At 52.3% G+C, this 27,732-nt stretch overlaps 1 protein-coding gene across 1 annotated transcript in view; it reads right to left on the bottom strand.

The window, feature by feature from the left end:
- Positions 1-258: 258 nt before the first annotated feature.
- The window catches only part of POLE (DNA polymerase epsilon, catalytic subunit), a gene marked incomplete at both ends in the record, with an annotated part of 31,490 nt that continues 4,016 nt past the window's right edge, over positions 259-27,732 (bottom strand). Inside the window, 39 exons of the mRNA XM_082293148.1 lie at positions 259-372; positions 575-664; positions 791-916; positions 1,203-1,403; positions 1,609-1,802; positions 1,911-2,042; positions 2,132-2,306; positions 2,418-2,550; positions 2,936-3,061; positions 3,315-3,488; positions 3,896-4,100; positions 4,705-4,925; positions 5,071-5,294; positions 5,654-5,830; positions 6,868-6,974; positions 7,055-7,208; positions 9,445-9,585; positions 10,228-10,371; positions 11,503-11,712; positions 12,020-12,238; positions 12,326-12,448; positions 12,524-12,604; positions 12,795-12,897; positions 13,152-13,366; positions 15,497-15,692; positions 17,649-17,806; positions 18,285-18,429; positions 19,086-19,178; positions 19,554-19,702; positions 20,468-20,613; positions 21,198-21,344; positions 21,439-21,541; positions 22,356-22,484; positions 23,160-23,267; positions 24,129-24,341; positions 25,103-25,216; positions 25,830-25,962; positions 26,710-26,829; positions 27,532-27,617. Of these exons, the coding sequence (XP_082149274.1) occupies positions 259-372; positions 575-664; positions 791-916; positions 1,203-1,403; positions 1,609-1,802; positions 1,911-2,042; positions 2,132-2,306; positions 2,418-2,550; positions 2,936-3,061; positions 3,315-3,488; positions 3,896-4,100; positions 4,705-4,925; positions 5,071-5,294; positions 5,654-5,830; positions 6,868-6,974; positions 7,055-7,208; positions 9,445-9,585; positions 10,228-10,371; positions 11,503-11,712; positions 12,020-12,238; positions 12,326-12,448; positions 12,524-12,604; positions 12,795-12,897; positions 13,152-13,366; positions 15,497-15,692; positions 17,649-17,806; positions 18,285-18,429; positions 19,086-19,178; positions 19,554-19,702; positions 20,468-20,613; positions 21,198-21,344; positions 21,439-21,541; positions 22,356-22,484; positions 23,160-23,267; positions 24,129-24,341; positions 25,103-25,216; positions 25,830-25,962; positions 26,710-26,829; positions 27,532-27,617 (5,829 nt within the window). The remainder of the gene's footprint in view (positions 373-574; positions 665-790; positions 917-1,202; positions 1,404-1,608; positions 1,803-1,910; positions 2,043-2,131; positions 2,307-2,417; positions 2,551-2,935; positions 3,062-3,314; positions 3,489-3,895; positions 4,101-4,704; positions 4,926-5,070; positions 5,295-5,653; positions 5,831-6,867; positions 6,975-7,054; positions 7,209-9,444; positions 9,586-10,227; positions 10,372-11,502; positions 11,713-12,019; positions 12,239-12,325; positions 12,449-12,523; positions 12,605-12,794; positions 12,898-13,151; positions 13,367-15,496; positions 15,693-17,648; positions 17,807-18,284; positions 18,430-19,085; positions 19,179-19,553; positions 19,703-20,467; positions 20,614-21,197; positions 21,345-21,438; positions 21,542-22,355; positions 22,485-23,159; positions 23,268-24,128; positions 24,342-25,102; positions 25,217-25,829; positions 25,963-26,709; positions 26,830-27,531; positions 27,618-27,732) is intronic.

Genomic DNA, 27,732 nt, shown 5'->3' on the forward strand with positions numbered 1-27,732 from the left:
ACAGAAATTGAAAATTAAAACCACACCAGGGGCCAAGCACAGACCTGTGGAGCCCAGCTCCAGCCACTGGAAAGCCCCAAGTCCCCCACCAGGCAGCTGGGGGCAAAGACAGCCCAGTCCCAAGCACGGTTCTGTCTCCCTTCCCTCACTGCAGGAGGGGTGTGCGGTGTCTCTGGGGTCTGGCTCATGGCCAAGGGCTCCAGTACCACTCTCCATGGATGTGAGAGCATGGAGAAGGCAGGAAGATCAGCCCAGCCCTCACTGCTGGAGCTGGAGGTTGGTGTGCAGCAGCCACTCAATGGTTTCCAGCAGGTAGGCCATGCCATAGTGCCGGGCGATGTTCTGGAAGACGCCGACGTGGTCCATAAAGGCCTGGGGAGAACAGGGAGGGAAGGAGGCTGCCCAGAATCCATCCTGGGCAGCTAGGGGCTCTGATGAAGTGGCTAGGCAGGGCTGGCCAGAGGGCAGCTCAGCAGGTGCCAGGGGAAAGGGGATGTGCAGTTAGAGCAGAGGCACAGGAGGCACAGGGCACCTTAGGGCCCCTCACTGAGCTGCTGGGCAGGTGTTGAAGTACCTGGGAGGAGATGGTGAGAGTGAAGTCTCCAGCACAGCTGCAGTACACGGGCATGTGCGTCTCCTTCACGCCATGACACTTCTTGCACACCTGAAGGCCAAGGAGGTTCAGGTGGGTCAGGAGATAAGGCCAAGCCCCTCTGCCAGTGGCAAATTGAATGTGTTGAGGCTCAGACAACCACAAAAATGGGGGTGGGGGGGGGAACCCTGTGCTTACCAGGTCCTGCAGCACGAAGGCCATAAGTTTCTTCTGCAGGGCTTCCACCAGCGCTGTCTCGATGGCATCGGTGTCGTACTGCACCTGGCAGTTGGGGCAGACCCAGCTGGGCAGCACCAACCCATCCTAGGGGCAAAGAGAGGGAGGTGAGCACCACAAGTCCCATGCACTGGGATGCGGGAACTTGTTTGTGGAGAGGACAGAACATAAGCCAAAGCCCAAGCATGCTCAGACCCATCACAGGCAGCTAGAAAAGATGAACAGAAAACTGGCATTAGGTGAGGGCAATCATGGGCAGCAGGCAGAGCTACAAAACAAAGGGGAAATAAAGAGATAAAGTAGGTAAGGTGATGGACTGGCCTCTAGCACTGTTGTACTGGAGCCTCTATTGTCCCTAGGAAACAGGCTGCACCTGGGAGAGGGCAGGGTCCTTGCAGAGGTCCAGGTCCCTGCAGAAGTTGCAGTTCCTGCAGATGACTTCAGGAAGCACGTAGGAGCGGCAAGGGTCCCGAAACTGGGCTGCTTCTGAGAACTCGCCCACCTCAATGAGGCGCAGCAGGTCCCGGCGTAGTTTGTTCACCTGGTTGGTTATGTTAGCATCCAGGGAGAGGACCTACAAGGATAAGAGCCAGCTGAGCCTACTAGCAGAGACTGTTCTCAACAGGACAGTTCAGATCCTTATGACCCTCATATGGATTTAGGGCACAATAAACTCGTTGTAGATCCCTCCTGGGAAAAGCTGCAGCAATGGACAAGGACCAGAATTTCAGTCCAGATCCCAGTCCTTCAGCCAAGGGGCCTGGCCCACCCCCACTGACCTTGCAAACGTATTTGATGAACTCCAGAGCTGGGTTGTTGAGGGGCAGGTAGGAGCCAGGCAGGACTGGGAACATGTCTGAGGGCTCTGTGGCATTGCGGGAACCAGCCATCTTCTTCTGGATCTTCTGGGTGATGGTGAAGAAGCTCTGGGTGAGCTCATTGGACACATAATCTTGTGAGAAGGTGATCATGCCTAGAGGGATGAAGCAGAGAGCGTTTGAGTTGACTGATGGCACATAGGGACAAGCAAGGTGGGTGGCTCTCTGCCTGCAGCAGGGCTGCCCTGGGGCTTGGCACTCACCAGGCATGGCCCCCAGCTCCCCCAGAGCCTCCTGCGACACCTGGCTGGTGCTCCTCCTCTTGATGGGGGTGCTCCCAGGGGTGTTACGCTGCAGTTCCTCCTTCATGCTGTGGTACACAGCCACAATGTAGGCTGGGAAGACACAGGCAAGGCTCCAGCTCCTGCCTAGAGCTGGCACTGGGGGGGGCATAATGATCTCAGCATCTCCCAGTACTGCTCACCTGATACAATCATCAAGAAGTAGCTCTGGCAGGAGGCGGCCTGGGGCAGGAACTGCGCAATGTTCCAGCTGTTCTCCAGCAGCTCCTCCACATCTGGCTCCCCTTCCTCCCTCGCTACCTCCTCCTCCTCTTCCTCACTGTCCTCCTCCAATGCCTGCCTCTTGCTGGTGTCCTTCTGGGGGACCCAGAGATACCACAGCAGTCTCTCATGCCCAGCCAACACTTCCCTACTCTGCTCAACCGCAGCACCCTGCTCCCAATTGACAGGGTGCTTCCCATCTCTTACCTCCCCATAGTGGATGCGAGAATCCACTTTTCCCTTGATACCTCCATAATTTGCTGGGTCCATCCAGAGCAGGAACTCCCAGCAGCGGGAGAAGGAGATGGTCAGAGAGTGGAAGATCTCCTTGGAGTGGATGCTGGAGGAAGGAAACTACAGTCAGTCCCTGTGTCAGCACTATCTCTTCTCCATGGGACACTGTGGGGAGGTGGTGCTGGCCAGGAGAGAGGGGTGTCCCGTTTCCCATCCAACCCCTGCCAGGGCAAGTCATGCCCAAGGACACTTGGTTCTGTATGAGTGTTCTTGGAATGCTGCCTAATAGAGGACAGCTAAGAACAGATCACTACTCCAGGCATGACAGCAGGAAAACTGGGAAGCTTTGTCCCTTCAATAGCTTTGCCAAAAAAAGTAATAAATTCAGTTCTGAGGCACATCAGAAGACAAAAAGTCAGCATCCTCCTCCCTGGCCTTGAGCTCTGCCCCAGCCCCACCACCCAGGAGCCCCGTCTCCAGGTGCACCCTACCTGTTGATGATGTATTCCATGTAGCTGATGGCATCCTCAATGCGCCGCTTCTTGGTGCACAAGATGATGCGGTTGAAGTTGGCGTAGACCACAGAGGAGCCCAGGCGCTTGAATTCGGCCACCAGCCTGCAGCAGGACATGGGGTGAGGTTGGCGGGTGGGAAAGCAATGCCCGAGGGGCAGATGCAACCCACAGGGGATGTGTTGATCTATCAGCTGGAGTCAACATGCAGCAACACTGCGCAAGGGAAATCACCCAAAGAAGATGAGGTCCACCCTACCTCTCTGGAAGATCACTGTGGGTGCCAGCATCCTGGTCACTAACATCACACCTCTCCATTCCCCATCCACCAGCCTGGCACACTTCAGGCCTCACTTACTGCAGGAAAAGCTTCTTCATCATGTTGTGGAGTGTGCGGTGCAGCGCCGGGTCATAGAGCAGGGAGGAAGGAGAGCGGAGCCAGCGGTAAAAGTGAATGACCTGGTTGTCTGCATAGATGTTGTGGTACTGCGTTATCTCCTTCACCCAGCTCACCACCATGCTCTTCAGGATCCTGCCAGTGAGCAGAGATCAGCATCACCCCACCAGCCACCCATTCCTGACACAGATGTGTTTACAGACACACTAGTGGATTTAGAGCAGGAACTCCCTTGTTCAGCCCTCAGCACATGAGCCACAGGGTAAATACGTGGCTGGCTCTATAACCTGGTAGATCATGAACAGAGGAGAGAGCAACATCCCCACACATCTGCTGGCTGAGGCACCAGGCAGCTCTGAGGATCTTCCAGTGTGTTGGAGAAGATGCCTGCCATGCACTCGAGGCCTGGATTTATACTTAGAGCACCCTACAAGCCCTATTGCTCAGGAAAGGCTAAAGCCAGGAAGGTGTAGCAGGACCCTGAGGGGACCTGCCAGGATGGAGACCACCTGCTCTACCTCCTGCTGTTTCTCAAGCCACACCTGAAAGTGCTCGAGCAGAGGGCAGTCTCATCATAGCTGGCTGGGATGTTGGCAGCTTGGTTCCCTGTCACCATGTCCTCCAGGGATGCCTGCTGAATCACATCGAAGCTAATGCTCATGCTGGAGCCTCCTTCCATGTCGTTCACGTGGTGGGACTGCAACACGGTGTTCACAGCCAGGCTCTGGATGTCCAGCTCCAGACACACTAAGAGCAGACACAACTGTCAGCAGGGAGGTGGGGAAAGGACCAGGAACATCCTCCCTGCTGCTGCCAGAAGTGCTTTTCACAGGTACGGGGTGATCTATAGGTGCTGCTGCACTCAGAGCAGAAATGCTTTCATAGGCATGACTGGACCTTCATAGGTCTTGACTGAGCCTTGTCTTTCAACAAGGCTTGGACCTACTGACCCTCTGGGGACCACTGTTCTTCCTGGAAGCTGCAACAGTGGACCTCAGGAGAACTCATTACACTCAAGCTGCCCAAGAAAGACCTGTCCCAGCGTCACCAGGGATGACCAGGTGAGCTGTTCTTGGGCTGACACATTGCAGGTGGTCTGCCAAGTGCTGCTGTCATTGGTCACTAGTAAAGAATCCCCATTTTGATGCCTGCACATGTTACAGGTGAGCCCTCCCTGCTCCAGGACATGCCCCTTGCATCCACCTTTCCCATATCAATGCTGAAACCCAAAAGCTGCTGGTTACAACTGTCACCATAGAGATTCTTTGGGGACTGCATCCACCCCTCTGCAGGACTCAGAGAAGGATACAGCTCTGCCCCATTCAGTGCTACCACCCTCCTCCCTCCTCACCTGTGGAGTAGCAGCCAGGATTGTTGATCTCAACTGAGGCTCTCTCATCAAACTCCATGACCAGGCGGTTGTCATCAGCCTCCTTCCCCCCCAGGTCAGGGCGGGCCGTGGGGGACAGCCACAACAGGTGGTTGTGATGACGAAGGTGGCGTGAGAAGAACAGGTCAGATCCGAAGGTGGAGATGTCATCAGGGAGGTTCCCAATGGGGATGTGGTAGTATCTGAGGCACAGAGATGTCTGGTCATTGGCGTGAGCATGGCTGCAGGGAAAACAGGTACCCTGCCTGTCCCCTCAAGGGACGAGGCAGCTCCTGTGGTCCCACTGAGGGCATGCCAGCCTCAGGGGAACATGGCCACCCTGGATACCTGCTCATCTCAAAAGCCTGGGAGAGGCAGGTGTCCAGGTTGAGATAGTGGCGGATCATACGGCGGGCAGCATGGCGCTGCCAGTCTAGGACCGAGTAGCTGATGTCATCTACCAGCCGGATGGGGACCAAGGGGAACTCCTCAATGATGGGGATCCCACTTGCCAGCCGTTTCAGGTCCCAGTTGGACTGCACAGCCACCAACGTGGGGCCCCGGCGCTCGTCCTGCACCAAAGAGAAAGGGACATGTCCTAGTGCACCTCTCACCTCAGCAGGAAACTGGTGGTGTCAGGTGCCCCATCCCCACAGCAGGTCCCCATGGTCCTGGGACAGCACACCCCAGCATTCCCAAAGCACCCACCCACCTCCACACCACCAGCTCTCCAGCTGAGTGCAGGAGAGAGATCCTGAGGTGGCCTTTCTGCTGGCACTGCTCCAGGTAAGATCCCCACAAGCAAAACAAGCTTCTTGACCTTGGGTCCAGCAGTTACAAGCAGGTGTTCTTGGAACTGGTGCACCAGTGCCTTCCACAGCATCCTTCCCTTAGTCCCCATGGTCCCACATTCCCCCCACCTTCATCTCACCTTGTAGCCCAAGAGCAGCCGCTGGACACCTCTGTAGATGGCCTTGGGGTCGGTCTCAGCGCGCACCTCAAAGGTGTGTTTGTCTGGAGGCAGGAGCTCCTTGCCCACCTTTTCCAGCAGAGCTGTGCGCTCTGCTGAGAACAAGGTGGTGAGGTTTGGCATCTGGTTGCTGCGTACCTGGGTGCAAGAGGAATCAGGTCAGAGCAGGGGGAGAGCAACCCTGGGATGTGTGGTGCCAGGGGCCCTGCTAAAACATAGCAGGGATGTGCAATATATGGAGAAACCTCCTGCTGCCTGGCCCTACCAGGTCTGAGGTGGAAAGGACTTTTAAAGGTTGTCTAGTCCAACCCCCTGCCACGGACAGGGACACCATATAATCTCAGAATTGTTTAGGTTAGAAAATACCTGTAAGATCAAGTCCAGCTGTCCACCCAACATTGCCAAGGCCACCACTAAACCATGCCTCCAAGTGCCAAATCCTCACATCTTTTAAATCCCTCCAGGGATGGTGACTCCACCACTGCCCTGGGCAGCTGTGCCAGGGCTTGACAATCCTTTTGGTGAAATTTTTCCTAACATTCATCCTAAACCTCCCCTGGTGCAACTTGAGGTCAGCTAGACCAGGTTGCTCCAGGCCCCATCCAACCTGGCCTAGAACACTTCCAGGGATGGGGCACCCACAGCTTCTCTGGCAAACCTGTGCCAGGGTCTCACCAGCCTCACAGGGAATAATTTCCTCCCCAATTTCGCATCTAACCCTGCCCTCTGGCAGTGGGAAGCCATTCCCCCTTATTCTGTCACTCCATCCCTTGTCCAAAGTTCCTTTCCAATTCTCTTCAGGCACTGGAAGGGCCTTTAAAGTCTCCCTGGAGCCTTCTCTTCTCCAGGCTGAACACCTCCAGCTCTCCCAGCCTGTCTCCAGAGCAGAAGGGCTCCAGCCCTCATCACAGCATCTCCGTGGCCTCCTGTGAACTTGCTTCAGCACCTCCATGTCATTCCTATGTTGCAAACCCCAGGGATGGAGGCAGCTTTGCATGTGGGCTCTCACCTGACCAAGGCAGAGGGGCAGAATCCCTCCCTCCCCTGCTGCCCACACTGTGGGGATCAGCCCAGGACACGGGGGGTTTTTGGGCTGCCAGTGCACGTGTCCAGGGCATGTTCAGCCTCTCACCCATCAGCACCCCCAATTCCCCACCCTCCACAGCCCTCCTTACCTTGTCCAGCACGAAGACGGCAGCCTTGCGCTGTGAGGGGATGAAGAGGCCCAGGAGCGCCTTGCTGCCCTGGGAGCTGTGGTAAAGGTAGATGTGGCGAATGCTTCCTGGAGACACAGAGCACAGAGCATCAGTGGTGCCCATGGGTACCAGCTGCCCCAGGAGCCCCTCTCCCAGAATGCCTCACCTGGCTCTAGGTAAGTGAACTGGGCCAGCGAGCGCATCTCCAGGTGTTCGATGTTGAAGGTTTCAGCCTCTCGCCCTGCCAGGTGCCGGACGAGCTGCCTGCTGACCATGCACACGCAGCCCAGGTGGATCAGGGCACGGAAGAGCAGCGGCACCTGGAATCATGGGGAGAGATGTGATGGAACAACTGCTACTAAGCTCTTCTCGGTGGTTGCAGACCTAGAATAACCCAGATTAAAACCCACAGGTAGCACATATCTGAGGTTCCTTGGCATAAGTTTGGTATTACCAACCTTGCTAAAGGTATACAACAGGTATCTCAAAATCCATGTATTCCTGTCTAGGCCCAGATCCTACCATCAAGGTACTTTGGAGGATGTGTGGAGCAATATTTGGCCAATCTTGCTGCTCTGCAACTTGTGGTTTCTCATTCCGAGGCAGGGGCTCCATCTGAACCTCCATATAATCAACATGGTGGGAGATTTACCACAGATCCATCCTGTGTTATTAACCCTGCAGCTGTCAAATCCACTGCTGCAGGAGACTCCTGAATGGCTTGCTGAGGAACCTGGTCCCAAACTAGTGAAAAGCAATAAGCATTTCTTGTCTGATTACTCTTCCCTTGTGCTAGTTTTAGTTGTAGAAGCTCCTCACATCTCTTCAGCAAGGTAAAGCATTCCCATTTAAGTTCCATCCCTGAAGGCAAACTGTTCCCTCCCTTGCATCTTCCTGTGTTACTCCTGCTGTATCTTCTGGGATCATGATCAGAACTGCACTGCAGATATTTAAAGATCAAGACAGATCAAGACAGATCTTTCCTTGCCCAGGTCTGTGTCCAGCTGGGTTAACTGTGTCTCTGAGGATGGAAGCTCCACAACCCCGTGGGGCAACCTGCTCAATCATGCTTGCAGAAGTTTTTTCTGACATTTACACAGAACTTTCATGTTTTAGGTTGTGCCCACTGTTGCCCATTCTTTCCTGGGCACCAGAGCAGAGCCTGGCTCCTCTTCTCCACTCTTCCCATCAAGCAGGTCCCCTGAGCCTCTTCTGGGTTGCACAGTCCAACTCACTCAGCCTCCCCTCAGATGCTGCTATATGGTTATCTAAATTCCTTCATATCTTTAAAACTTCTCCATGCCCTTTGTTTTACTTCAGCTGCTCATTTTAATTTCCCCTCAGCTTCTTGATTTTTCCTCTTCCCACTTAGTAAACACGACTAGAGCAGAGAGAACTCATGTTTACTAGAGGAAGGTCTATAGATATAAAGAATTTGGGTACATACCAGTCACTTCAGACAAGTAATCTGAAGTAAGTTTTGGGTGCTGCTTACTAAACCTCAGTACAGTTTGGTAGGCACCATTTTCAATTGCTGATGGCATATATGGTTCAATCTTTTTCATCACCACAGGATTTCACAGGCTCCACATAATCATCAAGAGTTGTGCCTTGTCTTGAGAGACCTTTCTTCAAATTTTTCAAAAGCAGAAGCTTAAGGTGAATAAAAAAGTTTTCTGTAACCATGTCCCACTGGAATGCTTCACAGGTTATACCAGTAACTTCAGTAGCAAAAGTCTCCCAGCTCTGTGATGCTCTTTTTGCCCTTGGAGCCTCCTGCACCTCAGAAAGCATTTCATAGCCAGTGGCACCTCTGCTCACAGCAAAGCTTGTCCTACTCATGACTTTTCATCCATAATAATCCTACAGACCATTTCAGTATCAAATTCACCTGCCTTTAGGCTTTCTTAACTCCATTCTTACAATGGTGTGGTCTATTACTTCCACACAGGCCAGGTCTTTTCACTGCAACATCTTCTTAGTTAAATTCCTGTCATCAGGTTTTGATCTGCTGGACAAACCAGTATCCTCACTGGAAGCAAGCATCCCAGGTTCCCACCTTCATTTTCAGCACTGGAAAATTGAATTTTAGCCTCATTGCTTTCTACAGAATTTCATTTAGGTTGTTCTTGCTCTTCCTGAACATTCAAGTTGTATGCTGTTCTTTTTCTAAAGCTTTTACAACCTTGTTTTAGAGGACATGGCACTCAGAAACTCAGACCTACACACCACTCCAGCATATGTTGGGATTTTCCTCAGCTTTACTCCAAATGCCCCTTCTCTTTTCTGGTTCCAATACCAGCAGGCTGCCTCTGGATTAGTTTAGAGGAAGCTCTCCATTTCTTTCCCTAAAGTTTCCTAAAGCCAAATAAACTGAAGTCCCTTTCTTGATATACTGTAACCCATGCGCTGATACTCAGAATTTCTGTCCATATAAGCATAACTCCCAGTTCCCCGATTGTCCAGGGTCTTGGATTTTTGATGTCTCACCACTGGAACTCAGACTAACAACCTACTGCTCAGCAACCCTTAAAGATGAGCACCTGGAGGAGTTACCTGTGTCTCATACACTCCCTCAATGTCCGGAGCAGAGAGGTCTGCGTTGATTTCGTTGATGTGCTCTTGGTACATGTCTTCAGGGACAGAGTATTCGTACAAGTTGTAAACTAAGTTTGAGCGAGGCAGGATCCTGTTTACCTGCCAAGGTAAGGGACAGGATTATTGGGACACATCCCACCACATGGCACCACTACCAGGAGCCAGGCTCTGAGCCAGGCCAGCTCCTGGTGCTCCTCTCTCCTCAGGAAATCAGTGGATTATGCTCATGTGTTGGGGTTCCTCCCCCCTGCCATGGGGTCCTGGGAGAGGGGACCCTGGGGTAAAGGCATGGCCTAGGCATGGGGTCTCCCTGCTCCCTTGTACCCTAATCCTGTTCCCCATTGGTTATTTTGTGTTCCCCTGCCCGGGGAGGACCCTGGTTGTCCCATGATTGCTCAGTTCTTCATCAGTCCCCCGGCCATGTGGCTGGAGAATAAAGATCTCTGAAACTTCTATCAAGAATCACTCCCGATTTCTTTCCACGGGCCTCGCTGTCTAATGCATGTTTTAGGAGACCCTGCTGCAACACTCACGCACATTACAAATTCCCGTAACAGAGAACTCGATTTCCAGACAGGCTGGGATTAGCAGAGGGACTAGGGCCTGGATGAAGGATATCAATGGGGTGGCAGAATGAGGTGTTGCATGGCAGATGCTTGTAACTCCTGCTTACAGGGGAGGTGAAGTGCCTTATCTCAGTGCAAGCAGCTGTATCCCCTTCCAGAATGGACAGGTCCTCACCTTCCTGTAGGCTGTTCCCTCCTCAGGCTTTGGGACACGCTGGTTGACATAGAAGACACGGGGGATGCTCAGCTTGATGCAGTGCAGGTCGCTCCCTATCACCGCCCACAGCCGGAACAGCCCAGGCTGGCTGGTCTCAGCGATCTGCAGGACATGGGGCACGAGGTCAGCGTTAGCAGGAGATCCAACGTGCCATCAGTGCTTAACACTGCTGAGTGCTCTGGGGATCTACATGGTCAGCTGGTGGCTAAAAACAAAGTGGGGGGGCTTAGAGTCTCATCACTTTCTGCTCTGGAGTCCCTGTGTCCTGCTATTGTCCCAGGGTACCACGAAGAAAACTCCGCCTCAGGCTGGCCAACTCCTGGAAATGTCACTCAAGTCACTCTGAAGTCCTGGACCTGCAGCTCTGAGACCCTTCTGGAGGATGAAGTGGGTTGACAGGGGCTGGGCTTAGGTGGTCACACATAACAAAGGTTTGTAAAAACACCTGGATGGCACCACCCCACCTCTTCACTTGTACATTGGGTGCTTCTAGGCACCACTGGAATCCTGTGCCTAGTGCTAGGCTCCTCAACACAGGACATGGACATACTGAATAGAGTGAAGGGCCTCAAGGAGGAAGGGACTGGAGCATCTTTCATATCAGGAAAGGCTGGCAGAACTGGGACTGTCCATCCCAGAGCAGATAAAGCTCAGAGGGATCTTATTCCACATAAAGGGAAGTACAGAGAGAACAGAACCTGACTCTTTCAAATGGTGCCCAGTGGCAGGACCAGATATCACGGGCACAAAGCATAATGCAGGAGGGTCCCTCTGCATGTCAGAAACTTTTTCCCTGCAAAGGTGAACCCGGTCCAGATTGCCTAGGGAAGGTGGGCACTCTCCATCCTTGGAGATATTCCAGGACATGGTCCTGGGACCCTAGCTCTGGGTGGCCCTGCCTGAGCAGGATGTGGGACCAGAGGGACACCAAAGCTAACCCAGCCTCAACTGATGTTTTTGGCATTCTGTGACTGTGCAATGCTGCCCGTGGGCTGAACTAGAGCTGCCCCACCAGCAGACCTACCCACGTATCCTCGAGTCACCAAGAACGCCTCTGTGGGCACCTGTTTCCATCCAGATGTGATTCTGAAGCTTTGCAGCCCCTTCTGGGCTCCCCAGGGCTAACACCTACATGGGGTAGGTCAGGGTTCCTGAACTTGACCGACTGACCACAGAGTATAAATGTGAGGCTTGTGCCCCAGGCTGCTCTGTGGCCTGTCTCCTCCCCAGTACCTGCACGACCTGCCAGGGCAAGTCCAGAATGCTGCGCGCTGTCCGGCGCAGATAACCACTCAGCCCTTTGGAGAGGGCATCACGGACCACTCCTCCACCTGCCACCACCCCACCATCTTCCAGCCGTCGCCTCTTCCGCCGCTCCTGCCGCTGCCGAGCCTGCAGCTCCCACTTCTTCTGGTGGAAGCGCAGCCAGACCAGACGCTCTTCCTGAGTGGGGTGACAGCAAGCATGAAACCAGCAAAAGCTTCCCAGCCCCACACCATCACACCATACAGCCTAGCCCTCCAGGCCCCAATCCCACATCATGTTCCTTCCCCAGCTGTGAAGCCACCACCCTCCTTTTCTCTACCAGTGGTTGCACTTATGTCTGCTGGTTATATTTCTCCTTGTATCCCTGAGCCATGTGTGTGCAGAGTGTTTTGGGAAACACACAGCTTGCTCCTGGAAGCACCCAACCTGCTTGGATGGATGAGTACAGTCCTGGGGCATCCCCCGCCCAGTCTGCTTCACCTACCTTGGTGGTGCCAAGGGGTGGAGGTGGGCCCAGGATCTCCCGCCAGGACTGGGACAGCTCCAGGTCCTGGGACAGCAGTTGGCTTTCCTCTGCTGCAGGGATGCGCTTCCTCTTATTTGCAATGGGAACCAGTGGCTGAGGGATCTTGACAGCCCCAAAGTCTTCTATGTCACCCACCTGTGAGTTGGGTGTCCCCTCTGCAAGCTGGCAGGCAAGAACCTGAGGGAGCAAGGAGAGCAGGAGGATGTGGGCTGCAAGAGAAAAGTCACACTGGCACTGCCAGCACCTTCCCCTCACCCTCTTTACCTGTCTCTTGCCTTCTGAAACAAAGAGCTCATTGATTTTTTTCTGTTTGTACACATCATTCTTCTCCAGGAGTTTCTTGTGAAGCCAGTCTGGGTGTCGGACCCGTGGCACTGGGTTCTTCACCTGCAGAGTAGCTCAAAATCACACCAAGTCCCCTGCCCAAATCTTCCTCCTGTCCAGACCCCCACTGCTCTGTACCTGCTGCAGGGCTGCAGGAATGGTGATGATTTTCTGGATGGTGCTGCCCAGTCTCTCGATGTAGTAGTCCCAGTCCAGGATCTGGGAAGAGGACAGAGCATGGGCAGTGAAGAAAGCCAAGCAGAAGGGCCCCCAGACACAGGATCAAACATCCCAGTAGCACCCCAGCCCCCTGCTTTGTGAGCACAGGAAGCCACTGCCCAGGTTGTGCCTCCAAAAGGTTGAGCCCCTGTCCCAGATGCAGGGCCATCTGCAGGGATGCCTCACTCACTGCACGGATGTTGAAGTCCTGCAGCGATGGGCTCTTCAGCCATTTTCGGAGGTAGTGTTTGCGCACGCTGGGCTCGGCTTGGAAGATGGCAAGGGGGATGGCCCTGGGGAAGGCATGGAATCAATGTCCTAGCACCCCACGATCCATTCTCCCAGCCTGTGGAGATCCTCCAGGCTTCTCAACCCCTGCAAGGCCATTAGGCTGTACAGTGTAACCCATTGCCCTGCTCATGGCCTGTGCCAGACACAGGTGATCACCTGGCCACGTATTCCAGCTCCCTCCCTTCCTGCTACCTGCCCATCCCCTCTTGGTTTCTCCCACACTGCCAGAAGCCCTGGGCCCTCCAGGTGGGGTTACCTCTCGGTGACTGGAGACCCTTCTGGTTTCTTGGAAATGATGAAGCGACAGCTCAGTCCTGCGTCCTTCACCATCTGGTCCCCCAAAAACTCTGCCAGGCGCTTGGCAGTGCTGATGGAGGTGGACTTCTGCTCCCCGTAGTCTTCCAGTTTGCGTGACATGGACCGGTTCTCCGAGATGAGCTCAAACAGCTCTGAATCGGGCATGTTGGCAGCCTGAAAGACAGGGAAAAGCCCAAAGTTAGCAAGAACTAATGATCAAACTTTGCTGCTGTCAGGAACAGGGAGCACCACACACAGCTGATGTCTCTTCACAGGGAGCCTGGGAATTGCTTCCTGTTACAGCTGCCAGTGGGATCTATAGAAAAGAGGGCGCTTGGGTTTCAGGCTGGCACCAGTTTGTGCCATGGCTGGGCTGTGGCAGCACAGCTTTGTGTTGTGCACACAAAGTTGGGCTCACCAAGAATGTGTTGTAAAACAGCATCACAAAATGAAGGACTGTAGAGGACCAGAACTAAGCATGTTTTGTCTCAAACATTCTGAGTATTGCTACAGGAAAGGTGTGATTGAAGGAGAGGGTCCCGCGGAGGTGTGGCAGTGCTGTTCTGAGCCAATTCCCTGCCGTGCCTTAAGACTTATGCTTAGTCCCCTCTCCAGCTCACATCCAGAAGGGCTGGCTGTGCACGAAAGGGAGAAAATAGGTCCCCTCTCTCTCTTTTCTTTTTCTCCTCTCTCTTCCACTTTCTTTGTCTCATTGTTTGCCCTAGCTCTGGACCATCCATGTGGCATGACCAAAGCAAGACCAACACAGATCTAAGGACTGGTGATACTATTTGTTTTGTTCCCTTGCTTTGCCTGAGCAAAGCAGGGCCATCATATTCTACTTCTTACTTTGTACTGAACCCTGTTGTGGGAGTGGGGAGCTTGTGTAAAGGTGTGTTGTGGCTTGTTAGCCAGGACCTTTGAGTAGCAGTAGTTTTGACTCATGTGCCAGCACCTTTGTGTGATGGTGTGTTGCAGCTTGTTAGCCAGTGCCCTTGAATATTGGTGGTCTATTGCAGCTTGTGAGCCAGTGACTTTTGAGGAGCTTGTGGTGGGAGTTGAGAACTTCTTGAAGTGTTCTGTACAAAATTAAGGGCTCACTTGCTTCCACTCTTGTGGAAGTCTATTGTAAGAATTGGCTTGTTGGCCAGCACCTTTTGAGTCTAAGCAGTGGGCTGGTTGCTGGAGTTACAGCAACTGTACAATAAAATGTAAGAGTTCCTGACACGTGATTGGTGTCTTTGTTCAACCTGACCAGTAAATCATGACAAGGACCCAGTCAGACTCTTGTTCCCTCCCACCCCCTTGTCTCATAAAATCACAGAATCATTTGGGTTGAAAAGCTCTCTAATATCACCGAGTCCAACCATTCCCCCAGCATTGCCAAAACCACCACTAACCCATGTACTCCCGTGCCACATCCACTCAGCTTTTAAATTCCTCCAGGGATTGGGACTCTACCACTGCCGTGGGCAGCCTGTGCCAGAGCTGGACAGTCTTTCTGGAGATGAAATTTTCTCTATTACTCAACCTAAACCTCCCCTGCTGCAATTTGAGGCCATTTCCTCTCATCCTGTCACTTGTTCCCTGGAAGAAGTGCCCAACTCCCACCTGGTTCCACCCTCCTGTCAGGGAATTGTAGAGTAGGAATGTCTCCCTGATCCTCCTTTTCTCCAGGCTGAGCCCCCACAGCTGCTCCTCATCAGACTTGTGCTCCAGCCACTTCTCCAGCTCTGTTCCCTTCTCTGGACATGCTCCAGCCCTTCAATGTCTTTCCTGTCATGAGGGGACAAAAACTGACCCCAGGGTTCAAGGTGCCTCACCAGTGTCCAGCACTGGAGGGATGGTCACTGCCCTGGTCCTGTTGGCCACGCTATGGGTGGTACAGGCCAGGTGCCATTGCCCTTCTTGTCTACCTGGGCATGTGTTTAGTCACTGTTGATCAACACCCCCACGTCCTTTCCTGTCAGGCACCTTTCCAGACCCTTTGTCCCCAGCCTGGAGCATTCCGTGGGGTTGTTGTGACCCCTGTGCAGGACCCAACAGTTGACCTTGTTGAACCTCACACCACTGGCCTCAGTCCATGGATCCAGACTGTCCAGATCCCTCTGCAGAGCTTCCTACCTTCCAGGAGATCCACACTCCCACCCAGCTCAGTGTAATCTGTGAAGTGACTGAGGGTGAAAGAAGTACAGGGGACTACTGACTCTGCAAGCAAAGTCCACCCTCCCACAGTGCCCGACCAGCTTGGATGCTCCTCCCCAGGCTCCACCTCAGAACACAGATGTGCTGAGCTGTGCCTACCTTGCTGTAGAGCACATCCAGCCAGTAATCAGCCACCTTGGCCACAGAAGCGTAGACCTCCTCCAGGGTGCTGCCTTTCAGAAAGGCTTCGAACACAGACGACTGGAATATCTTCACCAGCTGCAGCTCTCCGCGGCGTTTCACCTCAAACCCCTTCAGCTCAGCCAGGGACCCGTCCTCGTTGAACACAGCGTACCTTGGAGAGAGCATGAATAAACCTGGCCTGCACCAAAGGACATGTCCCCCAGGGTGCCAGTGGTGTTCCTCCTGCAGGGTGCTTCTCCCCATGCCACTGTGCCACCATCCAGCACGTTCAAAAGAGCCACAGCAGCACCTGGATAATCTCAAGTATCTACAGCTTCTCTAGCAACCATTTTACCTTGGTCTGGAAAAGGACATCAGCTCTTGCACCAGCTCATCTACACTGACTCATCAAACCACAGGGGAAGGGACCTTAAAGATTATCCAGTCCCACACCCCTGCCATGGGCAGGGACACCTTCCACTAGACCAGGTTGCTCCGAGCCCTGTCCAGCCTGGCCTGGAACACAGTGGGGCAGCCACAGCTTCTCTGGGCAACCTGTGCCAGGGTCTCACCACCATCACAGCCAAGAATTCCTTCCCAATATCCCATCTATCCCTGCCCTTTGGCAGTCTGAAGCCATTCCCCCTTGTCCTGTCCCTCCCAGCCCTTGTCCAGAGTCCTCCTCCAGCTCTCCTGAAGCCCCTTTAGGCCCTGGAAGGGGCTCTAAGGTCTCCCTGGAACCTTCTCCTCTCCAGGTCAGCACCCCCAGCTCTCCCAGCCTAGCTCCAGAGCAGAGGGGCTACAGCCCTTGGAGCATCTCCGTGGCCTCCTCTGGACTCAATCCCGCAGCTCCACGTTTTCTTGTGCTGAGTGTGCCAAACCTTGATGCAGCACTGAGGGTGAGGAGTGACCTTAACTGGTGGAGGAGTGACCTTAACTGCATATAAGTAAGGGGGGGAGATGAGAGCCCAAGTGGGGAAATGAAGATATTAGGAAGAGATTTAGAAAGAAGGAAACTGTCAACACCATTGCTGGCAGAGGGGTTGAAACTGGATGCAGCCATGACACACCTAAGGGATCATTCCTCCCTCTTGCCTTTTCTCTTGCATTGTTTTGCCTTTCACAGCCCTGAAAATTACCTGTATGTCTCAAAAAAACCCCAAACCACCACTGTCGGAATGATCAGTGAGGAAAGGGGATACTCAAACCTGCTTGGCCAGCCCTTCTCCCACCTGCCCACATTCCCATCAGCACAGCCTTTCCTTCCTCCACCAACCATGGTGCCTGCAGCCACCTCCAGGTTGTTGTGCTTGGAGAGTAACCAGGAAATAAATGCCCTTTCTAAGATCCCCAAACTATAGGAATCCAGAGGACCTGAGGGGAGTCCTACGAGCACAGCCCACTCAGAGTTGGGCAACACTTTGACTCCTGAAGAAGGCATTAACTGCTTGGGGAGGGGCACTGGAAGGGAATAGTGTGTGCTGAACCTCCTTCTGTCAGGGATTAAGCACAAAAAAGTCCAGAATTGTGAGGACAGAGGGTGCTGGGGATAACAACAGCATTTTTTTGAGTCATATCCAGGTCTGCCCCCCAAAATAATGGATGCTACTGCTCTAGCTCATGTTCATGGTTAGGAGGTGGTCGTTGAGAAATCACTACAGTTTGGGTAAACTATCCTATAATGTGACGGTAATGGCAGAACCCAGTCCTACTTACAGACAGAGAAGGAAGGGGAAACACATAGGAGAAGTGTTACTGGAAGTCTTTTAACTCCTGAGATAGGAAGGTAGGAACTGCTAAGTTTAAACAGATTAGATTGAATACAAGCAGTATTAGAAATCCTCAGAAGGAAAGTCAAAGTTCTCCTGCACACCTCAGAGCCAAACAGGGAGATGTCTGGGCACCAGGTTGGAGAAATGTCATGTTGCTGTTATCTGCTAAAATTTACTGCCATAGTAGCTGGATTTGAAGATGATCTGATGTAAGGAACTTGCCATTTAAAGCCAGTGAGTCAAGTGCTGCTGGCTCTAGGGGCAAGGACCAACATGTCCCACATGCGCAAAGGCAACGAGATCCTTAGTCTGTTAGCTCAGGGAAAGAGACAATATTTCAAGCTTTGAAATCTCACCTTTTCTTCAGCTTCTTGCCCTCCTCTTTGGAGGCTGGAAGGATCATGGCCAAGTATGGACCATCCACTTCAAAAAAGATGCTGTTCTCTGAGCGCGTGATGTATGTGAGTGAGGCTGGATCCTGCAGTTCTTGGTACTGGTCATTTGTGAAGCCTTCCTGTGGCACAGCCCCAGAAGAACAGCTTCAATCCACAGCTGTCTGGTCACACAAGGGGAAGCCCCCGGACACACCCTGCCCAAAGGGACCCCTGAGCACCCCTCTGAGAGCTGCAGCACAAATTAGGACTCAAAAGTCAAAACACCTGTCCTGCCTTCTGAGAAGAAAGTCTTTGGACCCTAAAATGATATTTTCTTGTCTTACAGAGCCCGGAGTGAGCAGAGGATAGGTTTAGACCTTGCTCTGGACTCCCTACCTGCACAGGTAAGCATGCACCTAACCTGGCCTCTTACAGACCCCCTCTCTGATGGGGGATATCAAACCTCTTTCTCCACTCAGATGCTCTCCAGGGCCATCATCCCCGACATCTCACTCACTACATGGGAAGTGGAGATGGAGAAGGGGCTCTCCCCACTCATCAGCTCTCTACCTCCTTTTCCCAGGCTGCAGAGCTGGCCTAGACAGGTGCCAGACTCACCTTCACCAGGATGTTCAGCATGGCACCTGGGTAAGAGATGGTCACTTTTGGCTTCTTGATATTGGTTGACTTGATGACGAAGTTCTCTGGGAAGCTGTTGGGAAGGACACACCAAATCCCATCGGTATCCAGTTCCAGAGGTCTCCTAAGGAAGGAAGGCTACTGTCAGGAGCAGAGTGGATGAGAGATGAGGATCAGCTCTGTGTTCCCCCATGAAGACAGTAGCAGCCTGTTGCATCTACTCTGTTCCCTTCTGCAAAGCAAACCCTCAAATTCAATACAGCAGTGTCAGGAATCTGAATGCTCCTAGAATCAAAGAATCACAGAGCGCTTGAGATTGGAAGGGACTTTAAAGCTCATGTCAATCCAACAACTCCTTGCCATGGGCATGGACAACTTCCCCTAGACCAGGTTACTCCAAGCCCTGTCCAACCTGGCCTTGAAACCCTTCCAGGGACAGGGCAGCAACAGCTTCTCTGGGCAACTTGTGCAGGGAAGAATTCCTACCGAATATCCCATCTAACCCCTGCCCTCTGTCAGTGGGAAGCCATTCCCCCTTGTCCCACCACTCCTGGCCATTGCCCAAAGCCTGTCTCCAGCTCTCTTGGGAATCCCTTTAAGCACTTAAAGGAGCTCTAAGGTCTCCCTGGAGCCTTCTCTTCTTCAGGATGAAAATCCCCAGCTTTCTCAGCCCTTCCTCATAGGAAGTGTGTTCCATCCCTCTCAATACTCGAGTGTTTAACATGTTCCCACACCTGTCCTAGATGCAGACAGACCTTCCCCAGCTCAGCACACACTCACCCAATCTGCTCGATCAACTCTCTGGCCTGGGTGATGATATTTGCCCCTGTGAAGCAGACAATGCCAGCCATTTCCATGGAGTACCAGCGAGCTCTGTGAGCAGAGGAGTTACAGTTAAGATCATGACATGATCTCTCCAAAACCCAGCTATGGCAGGGCAGGAGGATCTCTAGGGGAAGGAGGGCAAGAAACACATCAACACTGGGCCTTGGAACATTGTTCTCCTATGAAGTCCTCTACTTACGATGCTCCAGAAAAGCTGAAAACCCACTATCAGACAAGATTCCCATCATTTAATGTCTGGTAAGAGTCTCCAGGATGAGAAGTAATGGGTAGAAGCAAGAGGAGAGTGTTACAGGCAGGACCTACTCTCATCTTGGTGTTTCAGGAAGCGACTACCTCACCAGGACAATCCTGGTTTACAAGGGTCCTCTCTAGAGGACCCTGGATGGCCCAGGGGAGACTTACCCCTTCCGCATGACATATCCGTAGAAGGAGTTGAGGATGCACTTGTGGGCCAGCTGCAGGGAGTCATAGAGGATCTCCATGTTCTTGCAGCGTTTCACTTCAGAGGCATCTCCCACCTCCACTGCTGCAGATAGCTTCTTCTTCCACACCTGCATGCCAAGGGCAGAGTCAGGACAATTCCACATATCACTACTGGTAGCACCCAACTGGTTTCCAGTCAGGCCCAGTATAGCATTGCAGCTCTACAGGAGTATCTTTGCTGAAGATCAGCATCATGAGTCGAACATCCCATTTTCTTTTGCAGCACGGGAGGGGTTGGTCAGAGGTGCTCTGTCACTTGTCAGGAAAGACTTGTAGCTCCCACCATTGATCAGAATTCAACCAGCATCAGCTGTGCTGCACCATATGTATGCAGGGAAGAACGCAATACACTGTCTGCTGCAATCCATGATGCCTGGCTAACAGTAGAACCACCAGTGTAGAAAAAGCCTCTCTGCTAGCCCTGGGAATCATGGCAAAAGAGGCAGCTGGGAGGAACTGCAAAGCAACAGGCTCTTTAATTAACTCTGCCAGACACAGAGCCCCAGGGCCTCCTAGAATGGTTTGGGTTGGAAGGGATCTTAAACGCATCTCATCCCACCTCCTGCCTTGGGCATGAACACCTTCTACTAGACCAGGTTGCTTTAAGTCCCATCCAACCTGGCCTTGGACACTTTGAGGGATGGGGCAGCCACAGCTTCTCTGGTCAACTGGTGCCTTACTTCCGTCACAGGGAAGAGTTTCTTCCCAATGACTAATACAACCCTGCTCTCTATCAGTGCGAAGCCAACAGAGTAATTCTCTGAGGTTTTCAGCAAGGCACAAGAGGTGTCCAGGCTTGGCAAGACAATTTGACCAGCACCCAAGCTTGATACCTTGTGCAGCCCCTTGAACTCATATCGGCGGTCCCGGAATGCTCGCACTGTGTCCACATAGAAAGAGTTCTCTCGTTGGCAGATGGTGGTGACTCGCTCCTCCACCTTGGTAACATGGATCTTCTTGTATGCCTTGCGGCAGTAATCTAGTTAAGGGAGGAGGAAGAGGGAGGTTCTCAGGGATGGGTGCCCTGCTACAGAGGGATGGGCACAGTAGGGATAGGGAGGCAGCTAAGCATAAGGCATGGGTAAGTGGGGGAGAGTCCTACTGCAAAGGGGGAGGAAGATCCCAGTATGGAAAGAAGCAGCACCTCTTCATGGAGGTGGAGGGCAAGGGGGAAAACAAACTAATCATATGGCCCACCTACAAACTCAGGCTTTGCCTCCAGCCAATTGGGTGGTTCTGCTGGACAGCATCCCTCCAGGTGATAGGATAATGTGATGTTTCCCTTTCATTAACTGGCTTTAATTAGCAACCTTACAAAAAATTGAGCCATTCATATTTCAGCTCAAATCTGTGGCTCTCCAAGACAAAGGGAAACACTGACAGAGGTAGCAGTGCCTGGCTCCTCTTAAGAAGCACGCATGAGTCTGTTGGGATCCTGGAGAAGTTCTGAGACCAGCCTGACCTCACCCCACAGCCCTAGGAGGGGTCACTACTGCTGAACACCACTCACAGTCCAGGTTGCAAAACATTGCCAGGATCATGACCTTGATTTGGTTTTTTTACCTGCCAGGCGCTTTTTCTCATACTTGGCTTGTTCTTCCTGGGAGAGCTCATGGAAGGCACGGGGTGGTCCATCAGCGAACAAGGGAGGGAACTTCTCTGACTCCAGCTGCTGCTGGATACGGTGATACTCGCTGCGGCTGGCAGGCACTGCAGAGAAGAGCAGTGATCAGTCTCCCAGGGGAGAAGCAGGAATTTGGCTAAATCTCTGTGGGCTGGACTACATGGTCCTTCCTGTACTTACTGAACTCTCCTCTCCACTGCCATGTCATCCGGCGCTGGCAGTTGGCACCCGGCTTGTTGAAATCACAGGCAGCACATGTGGCCTCATCCACCATGGCCGAGGGCTGGATGCGGTAACAGACACACAGGTGTTAGAAGGGACAGGTCCCCAAATGAGAACTCATGCCAGAACAGGTGCTGAGTGGCAGGAGAGCACAGGTGTGAACATCAGAGATGGTACTCAGTGAGTTCCCCTTTCCAGAGCCTTTCAGGAGCACACACCCCTCAAAACAACAGCTGGGTTTTTGAGAAGAGTTCTAGCTAAAGCTGTAGCTGAGTCTCTGAAGACCTGCGCATCCACAGAAGGACAACAGAGCTGGGGAAGCGGCTGGAGCACAAGTCTGATGAGGAGCAGCTGAAGAAGCTGGGGGGCTCAACCTGGAGAAAAGGAGGCTCAGGGAGAACATTCTTGCTCCTACAACTCCCTGACAGGAGGGTGGATCCAGGTGGGGGTCAGGCTCTGCTCCCTGGGAACAAGTGAGGAAACAGCCTCAAGTTGTGCCAGAAGATGTTTAGGTTGGATACTAGGGGAAAATCCTTCACTGGAAGGGTGATCAGACGTTGGCACAGGCTGCCCAGAGTGGCATTCTTCTGAAAGGATTTAAAAGCCATGTGCATGTGCCACTTGGGGACATGGGTTAGTGGTGGTTTGGCAATGCTGGCAGAGTGGTTGGACTCAATGGTCTTACAGGGCTTTTCCAACCAAAATAATTCTGTGATTCCACAATTCCATGGCAGCTTGACCAAATTTCACACCCAGCCTTATCTGTTTCCCCTGCCCTGTGCAGAAAGCTCAGCCCTTGCTGTTAAGGGGATCCAGAGGAACCATCAAGGTCATCTGGAAGTCAGATTAGGAGAGACAAGATTGATATTACCCACCTGCAACCTGTTGGTCAGGATGATGTTGGGGTACATGGCCCCCACATCCAGATGATAGATAAGAGGACACTCAATTCTGTTGGGAACATCCTTCAAGGAATTCAGTTTGACCTTGATTTCATCACAAACCTGTGGTGAAATAAAGAGAAGTGAAACTAGGGCAGGAAGGAGTTAATGAGCCAAATACTTGTTAAATTTGGTTCTTCTTCACAGGGACACCTGCCACAGGCTCTGGGGATGGATCTAAAGGACCAAAGGAGCACATGAAGGACTCCTTGACCACTGGTGCTTTAGGTTTTGATTTGAACCTCCAGGGCAAGCTTTTCTGTAGGGATACCTGGAAAGTAGGAGCAGCTGCTTCCTAAATATGAGTTGATCAAGGACCTTTTCAGTGCAAATGGGTTAATGGAGACAATGGCAAAGACCACAGGTTCCCAGTCTAGTGCTGCCCTCCAAGAAACTCCAAACTTTGATTTGGAGAGGGGCAACCTGCACTTTTGTAGCTGATAAGAAGTGGGGAACAAGAGGAACAAGAGTGTTTGGGATATCTGAGGGGTCTGCCTTCTCCCTAAATTCCTTCCCAGCTCTCAGAGCTTTGCTCCTGGTTCAACCTGTGATGGGAAAAGCAGGAGCTGCATTCCTCAGATGGGGCAGAGACCCTCATCCCCAGGCTGGGCTGCAGGACTCAGCCTGTAGATGGGCTTCTTAGTCTTTCTTTGTAGAGCATAAACCAAACCCAAACAAGACTTTTAGAGCTGCAGTCCTAGTTTCCTGCCCAGGTCAGCCGTGCTGTGGGTGCTCTACCTCCTGGAAGTTGGTGACCTGATTCAAGGGCAGACCCTCCTCCTCCTCGATGGCGTGCTGCAGGGTCTTCTCCACGTGCTGCAGCAGGAAGTCAAAGGCAGCAGGATTCTACAGGGACATGGAGATGGCAGTGAGGCCATAGGCAGATGTCCCTGGCTGCAGGCTGGCGGGTCCTACCCTGCACCCCTGTCCCTGCTTGGCTTGGGAATCTCTAGGCTGCAAGGGACATGTTGAGGCACTGGGGGAGGTGATGGAGGTTAGCAGTCTAATCCAGAAACAGGTAAAAGACCCTCAGGAAGGCTTCAGAAGAAGCTCAGTTTGGAAGAGAGGACAGGACCCCAAGCTACAGAGGCATAACTTCCAAGAACCACTGGCTGAAAAACTAGCCCAAAACCCCATTTCACCACCATCCCCTGATGTCAACAAGCTCTGGCATGCTTCCAGTATGTGACACTTGCTCTCCCAGTGCAGCACAGATGGCCACTTAGAGACCTCCTCCCATCCCATCCCATCCCATCCCATCCCATCCCATCCCATCCCATCCCATCCCATCCCATCCCATCCCATCCCATCCCATCTCATCCCATCCCATCTCATCCCATCTCATCCCAGCCCATCCCATCCCAGCCCAGCCCAGCCCAGCCCAGCTTCAGGTAGCAAGGGTCTCCTGGAGTTTGCCAAGCATTGGAACAGGCTGTTGAGCCAATGGTGAAATCACCATCCCTGGAAGTGTCCAGAAAACATGCAGATGTGGCACTTGGGGACATGGTTTAATGGTGGCCTTGGCAATGCTGGGTTAACAGCTGGACTTGGCAACATCAAAGGGCTTTTCCAACCTTACTGATTCTGTGATTCTAGGTGCTGCCCAAGCCCAGCAGGGACACACTGGAGATGCCAACAACAGTGGAAGAGTCATCCCTCCCCACCATGGTGCTCCATGAGGACAGGGCCTGGCTGCTGACCCATTACCATTTTGAAGCGGCAGGGAATGTCGCTGCGGAAGACCCCAGATTCCAGTGCTTCCACGTGGCCTCCCACGTAGGTCTCCGAGTCCAGCACATGTCCATCTTCTGTAAGTTTGTTGAATTCCTGCTCCTGCTTATTGGGGAAGATGATGTTGGCATGGTAGGCCTGAACCATCAGCAATGCCTCACACAGTGTACCAGATCCTTTTCTTAACACCTGCACAAGAGAAATCAAAGCTGGTTTAAAATTCAAAAATAGTAGATTTAGATATTAGGAGGAAATTCTTCCCTGTGAGGGTGGTGAGGCACTGGACTGGCACAGAGAAGCTGTGGCGGCCCCATTCCTGGAAGTGTTCCAGGCCAGGCTGGATGGGGCTTGGAGCAATCTGGTCTAGTGGAAGGTGTCCCTGCCCTTGACAGGAGGGTGGACGAGATTATCTTTAAGATCCCTTCCAACCCAAACCAGTCTGTGATTCAGCAGAAGTGCTGTCCCAGCACTGGCAAGACTGGACTGTCACAAAATGAGCTGGACAGCTTCAGTTGGTGACACATCTGCAACACCACTCCACCGTCAAGTGCCTTAGTCAGCTCAACCAGGTGGGAACAGTTTCTACATGCTTAGCATCAACAACTTCCCAGCCATCCTCCCTACAGCTGACAACAGCCATCAGGAGACCCAACTTTGCATGGCCATGACTGCAAGTGAACTTGGCTGAGCATAGCACATCAGCCATCCTTTTGTGCTCCAGCCCTGCACTGCCAAATCTCAGGTATCTTCTTCTTATAGAAACCTGTCTCCAAACACCCCACAGCTGTAGGCGAAAGGAGTAGCCTCTAAATCCACCCTCCTTTCCTCCCTGCCACACATGCAGAGTGTCTAGGCAGTGGGAATCAGATCTGTGGCCAGAGCATCCCTGCAGCGGGGGAGACATGGCACTTCACCCAGTAAAGAGATCATCATTTTGGGAAAGCACGCACCTCATCAGGCTCCATGGGAATGATGGTACACAAGGCAAAAATGAAGGGATGCACATACTTCATATACATGTAATAAGTAGCAACGGCATCAGACACTGAGTAGGTGGCCAGGGTCTGTCAAGGAACGAGAGAAGCAAATTAATCCCAATCCCATGTGACAGAGTGGCTCAATAACAATGATCTTTCATTGCTTCCTGCTGGACATTCTCATATCAGCAGGAAGCAGGAAAAGGTGTATTTCTCCATAGCCTAGGTTGTAAAGAATAATGTGTTTGCTTCCGAGGTCATCCTGCTTTAGCTCTAATCAAACAGCAACATGTCAGCTCTAACTGACAAGAAACAGGGGAGATGAGCTGAAGGCACAGAATCCACCCAGTTTGGGTCTCAGGAAGCTGCTAGAGGCCTCAGCAGAACCTCCTGCCTGTGACACCCGGAGCACTAACCCTCTCCTGTTCCCCCAGCAGGTCTCAGTTCTTTGTGGTGTTTCTGATTTCAGTGGTGTTTTTCACCCCACACTGATGTAAATAAATACAGAGAATGTACAGTGAAATGCCAGGGCCAGAAACACTTCAGGGGAATCCTGTTCCTTCTCCCTGTGAGCTCTAAGGCACTGGAAGTCGGGAGAGACAGATTCAGTTAATTTCTCAAAATCCACTTTAACTTACAGACTCAGTCATAGTGCAGCTGCTCTAGGCTTGTTTCTGCATAGAGCACAGGGAGGGAATACCTGAGGCTCCTCTGTGGCCATCCGGCACATCTCCTCAGGGTCCAGCTCCACTGGATCGTAACCCAGTTTTGCTTTAGCTGCTGCTTTCAGGTTGTGACTTCCCACTGGGAGGTAACTGTCTCTCTTCACCCACCTGGACCAAATCAGGAAAATATCAGTTTGTGCAGAAAAACCAGCCCTCACCTTCAAAACAGGCTCAAGATTGGGAAGGGGACCTCAGCTACCACAGGGACCTCTCACTAAGGACAGCTCAGCATCCAAGAACAGTGGGGTACAAGGCTGTCCAACTTCAGCTAGCCCAACCAGAACAAACCCCACTGTCCATCCCACCACCGCTGCTCATAGTTTCCACCTTCCAGCTCCCTCAGTGGCTTTAAGATAAATATTTCACCACTGGAGAAGACCCCACCAGAACTGCAGGGACATCCAGCTGTGCTCCAGAGCCCAGACTGCTCCAGGGGGGAAAACCCACATAAAACTCCAAAGTTCTCTCTTTTCCCATGTGTCCTTTCCTCTTCCATCTGTGTCAGGAGGCTGGTAGGTGGAGGCTATAGTCCCCTTCCCTGCTCCAATGGCTAGATCTTAACCCACTCCCTCTCCCTTTCTCTGTCCTCCCAAATCAGTGATCAAACACCCAAGGCTGCAGGGCAAGAGTCAGCCCTGGGAGCCCTTCAGGAGAAGACTTGGCACCTCCTGTGGGATGCAGCATGCCAAGGGGAAGAAGACAACACAGAAATGGATTATCGCACAGCTGAAGAAGGTGACACAAAGCTTCCAACAGACAGAATGTAATAACAGTATTCAAATACAACTGTAGGTATTTCGTCTGAACTGAAGAGATAAAGACAAAGCTATGTGGTAGAGGGGCAGCATTCGGTACCTCAGACAGTCCATGTGGATACACTGGGATGCCTTGTACTCTCCCTGGCTATCCTTCTGAAACCCAATTTCCTGATACATATTAATTCCATGAGCTGCTGCTCTTGCTTCCACAAAGGGCCTGGGGAAAAAGGCAGTGTGAAGAGAAGGATCAGAACAGCCATTTTCCTGCATTCCAACAATGGTTCCATGACCACTTTGTTACAAACTGCCTAAAGAATTTTTCTTGTGATTTATCTGTGTATCTGGTCTCAGGGAACACTTCCTGCAGGACAAGTAGACACATCATTCCTGGAAGTGTTCAAGGCCAGGTGGGATTTGAAACAACCTGGTCTATTGGAAGGTGTCTCTGGTCACGGCAGCGTGGTTGGAGCAAGATGATTTTTAAGGTCTCTTCCAACCCAAACCATTTTGTGGTTCAAGAGGCAAACCTGCTTGCTTGTATCCTGCATCTGTAGCGGGAGGCATGTGGTCTCTCTCCCCCTGCTTCCCCAGGCTTGTCTGCACACCTCTTCCAATATCCTCCACGTCTCTTTTGACACTCTCCCTGCTCTCCCACGACTGGGCTCATCCATATGCTGACATTCCCACATTGCCAAGGGTTTAAAAGCAGCTCACACAAGTGGATGGGATTCTTCGGAAAGTCCTACTGCCAAGCCAATGATCACAGGATTTGGTGAGGTGCAGGACATGGCCACTCCGCATGTGACCACATGGCTTCCCCATACTGTCTGAACTATGGAAGGATGTTGAGGATGGGACCTGACCCTGCCCTCTAGCTCAGGTGACACCTTGACAGTTTAGTCATCATCCCTGATCTTACCAGTCAAAGAAGTCTCCGTTGTATGTGACAATGATGGTGGGTTTGGTCTCCTGGACATGTTCAAACCATCTCTGGATTAAATGAGCCTGGGATGAAACAGAAAAGACATGTATTTTAAGGAACTTCATTTCCTCCACAGAGAGGTGGTGGATACCACCACACAGTTTGTTCCACCCTTCCCCCTTCCTCTGCACCTAGCCC

The sequence above is a fragment of the Coloeus monedula genome (assembly GCF_965178545.1).
Source record: "Coloeus monedula genome assembly, chromosome: 18".
Lineage (NCBI taxonomy): Eukaryota > Metazoa > Chordata > Aves > Passeriformes > Corvidae > Coloeus > Coloeus monedula.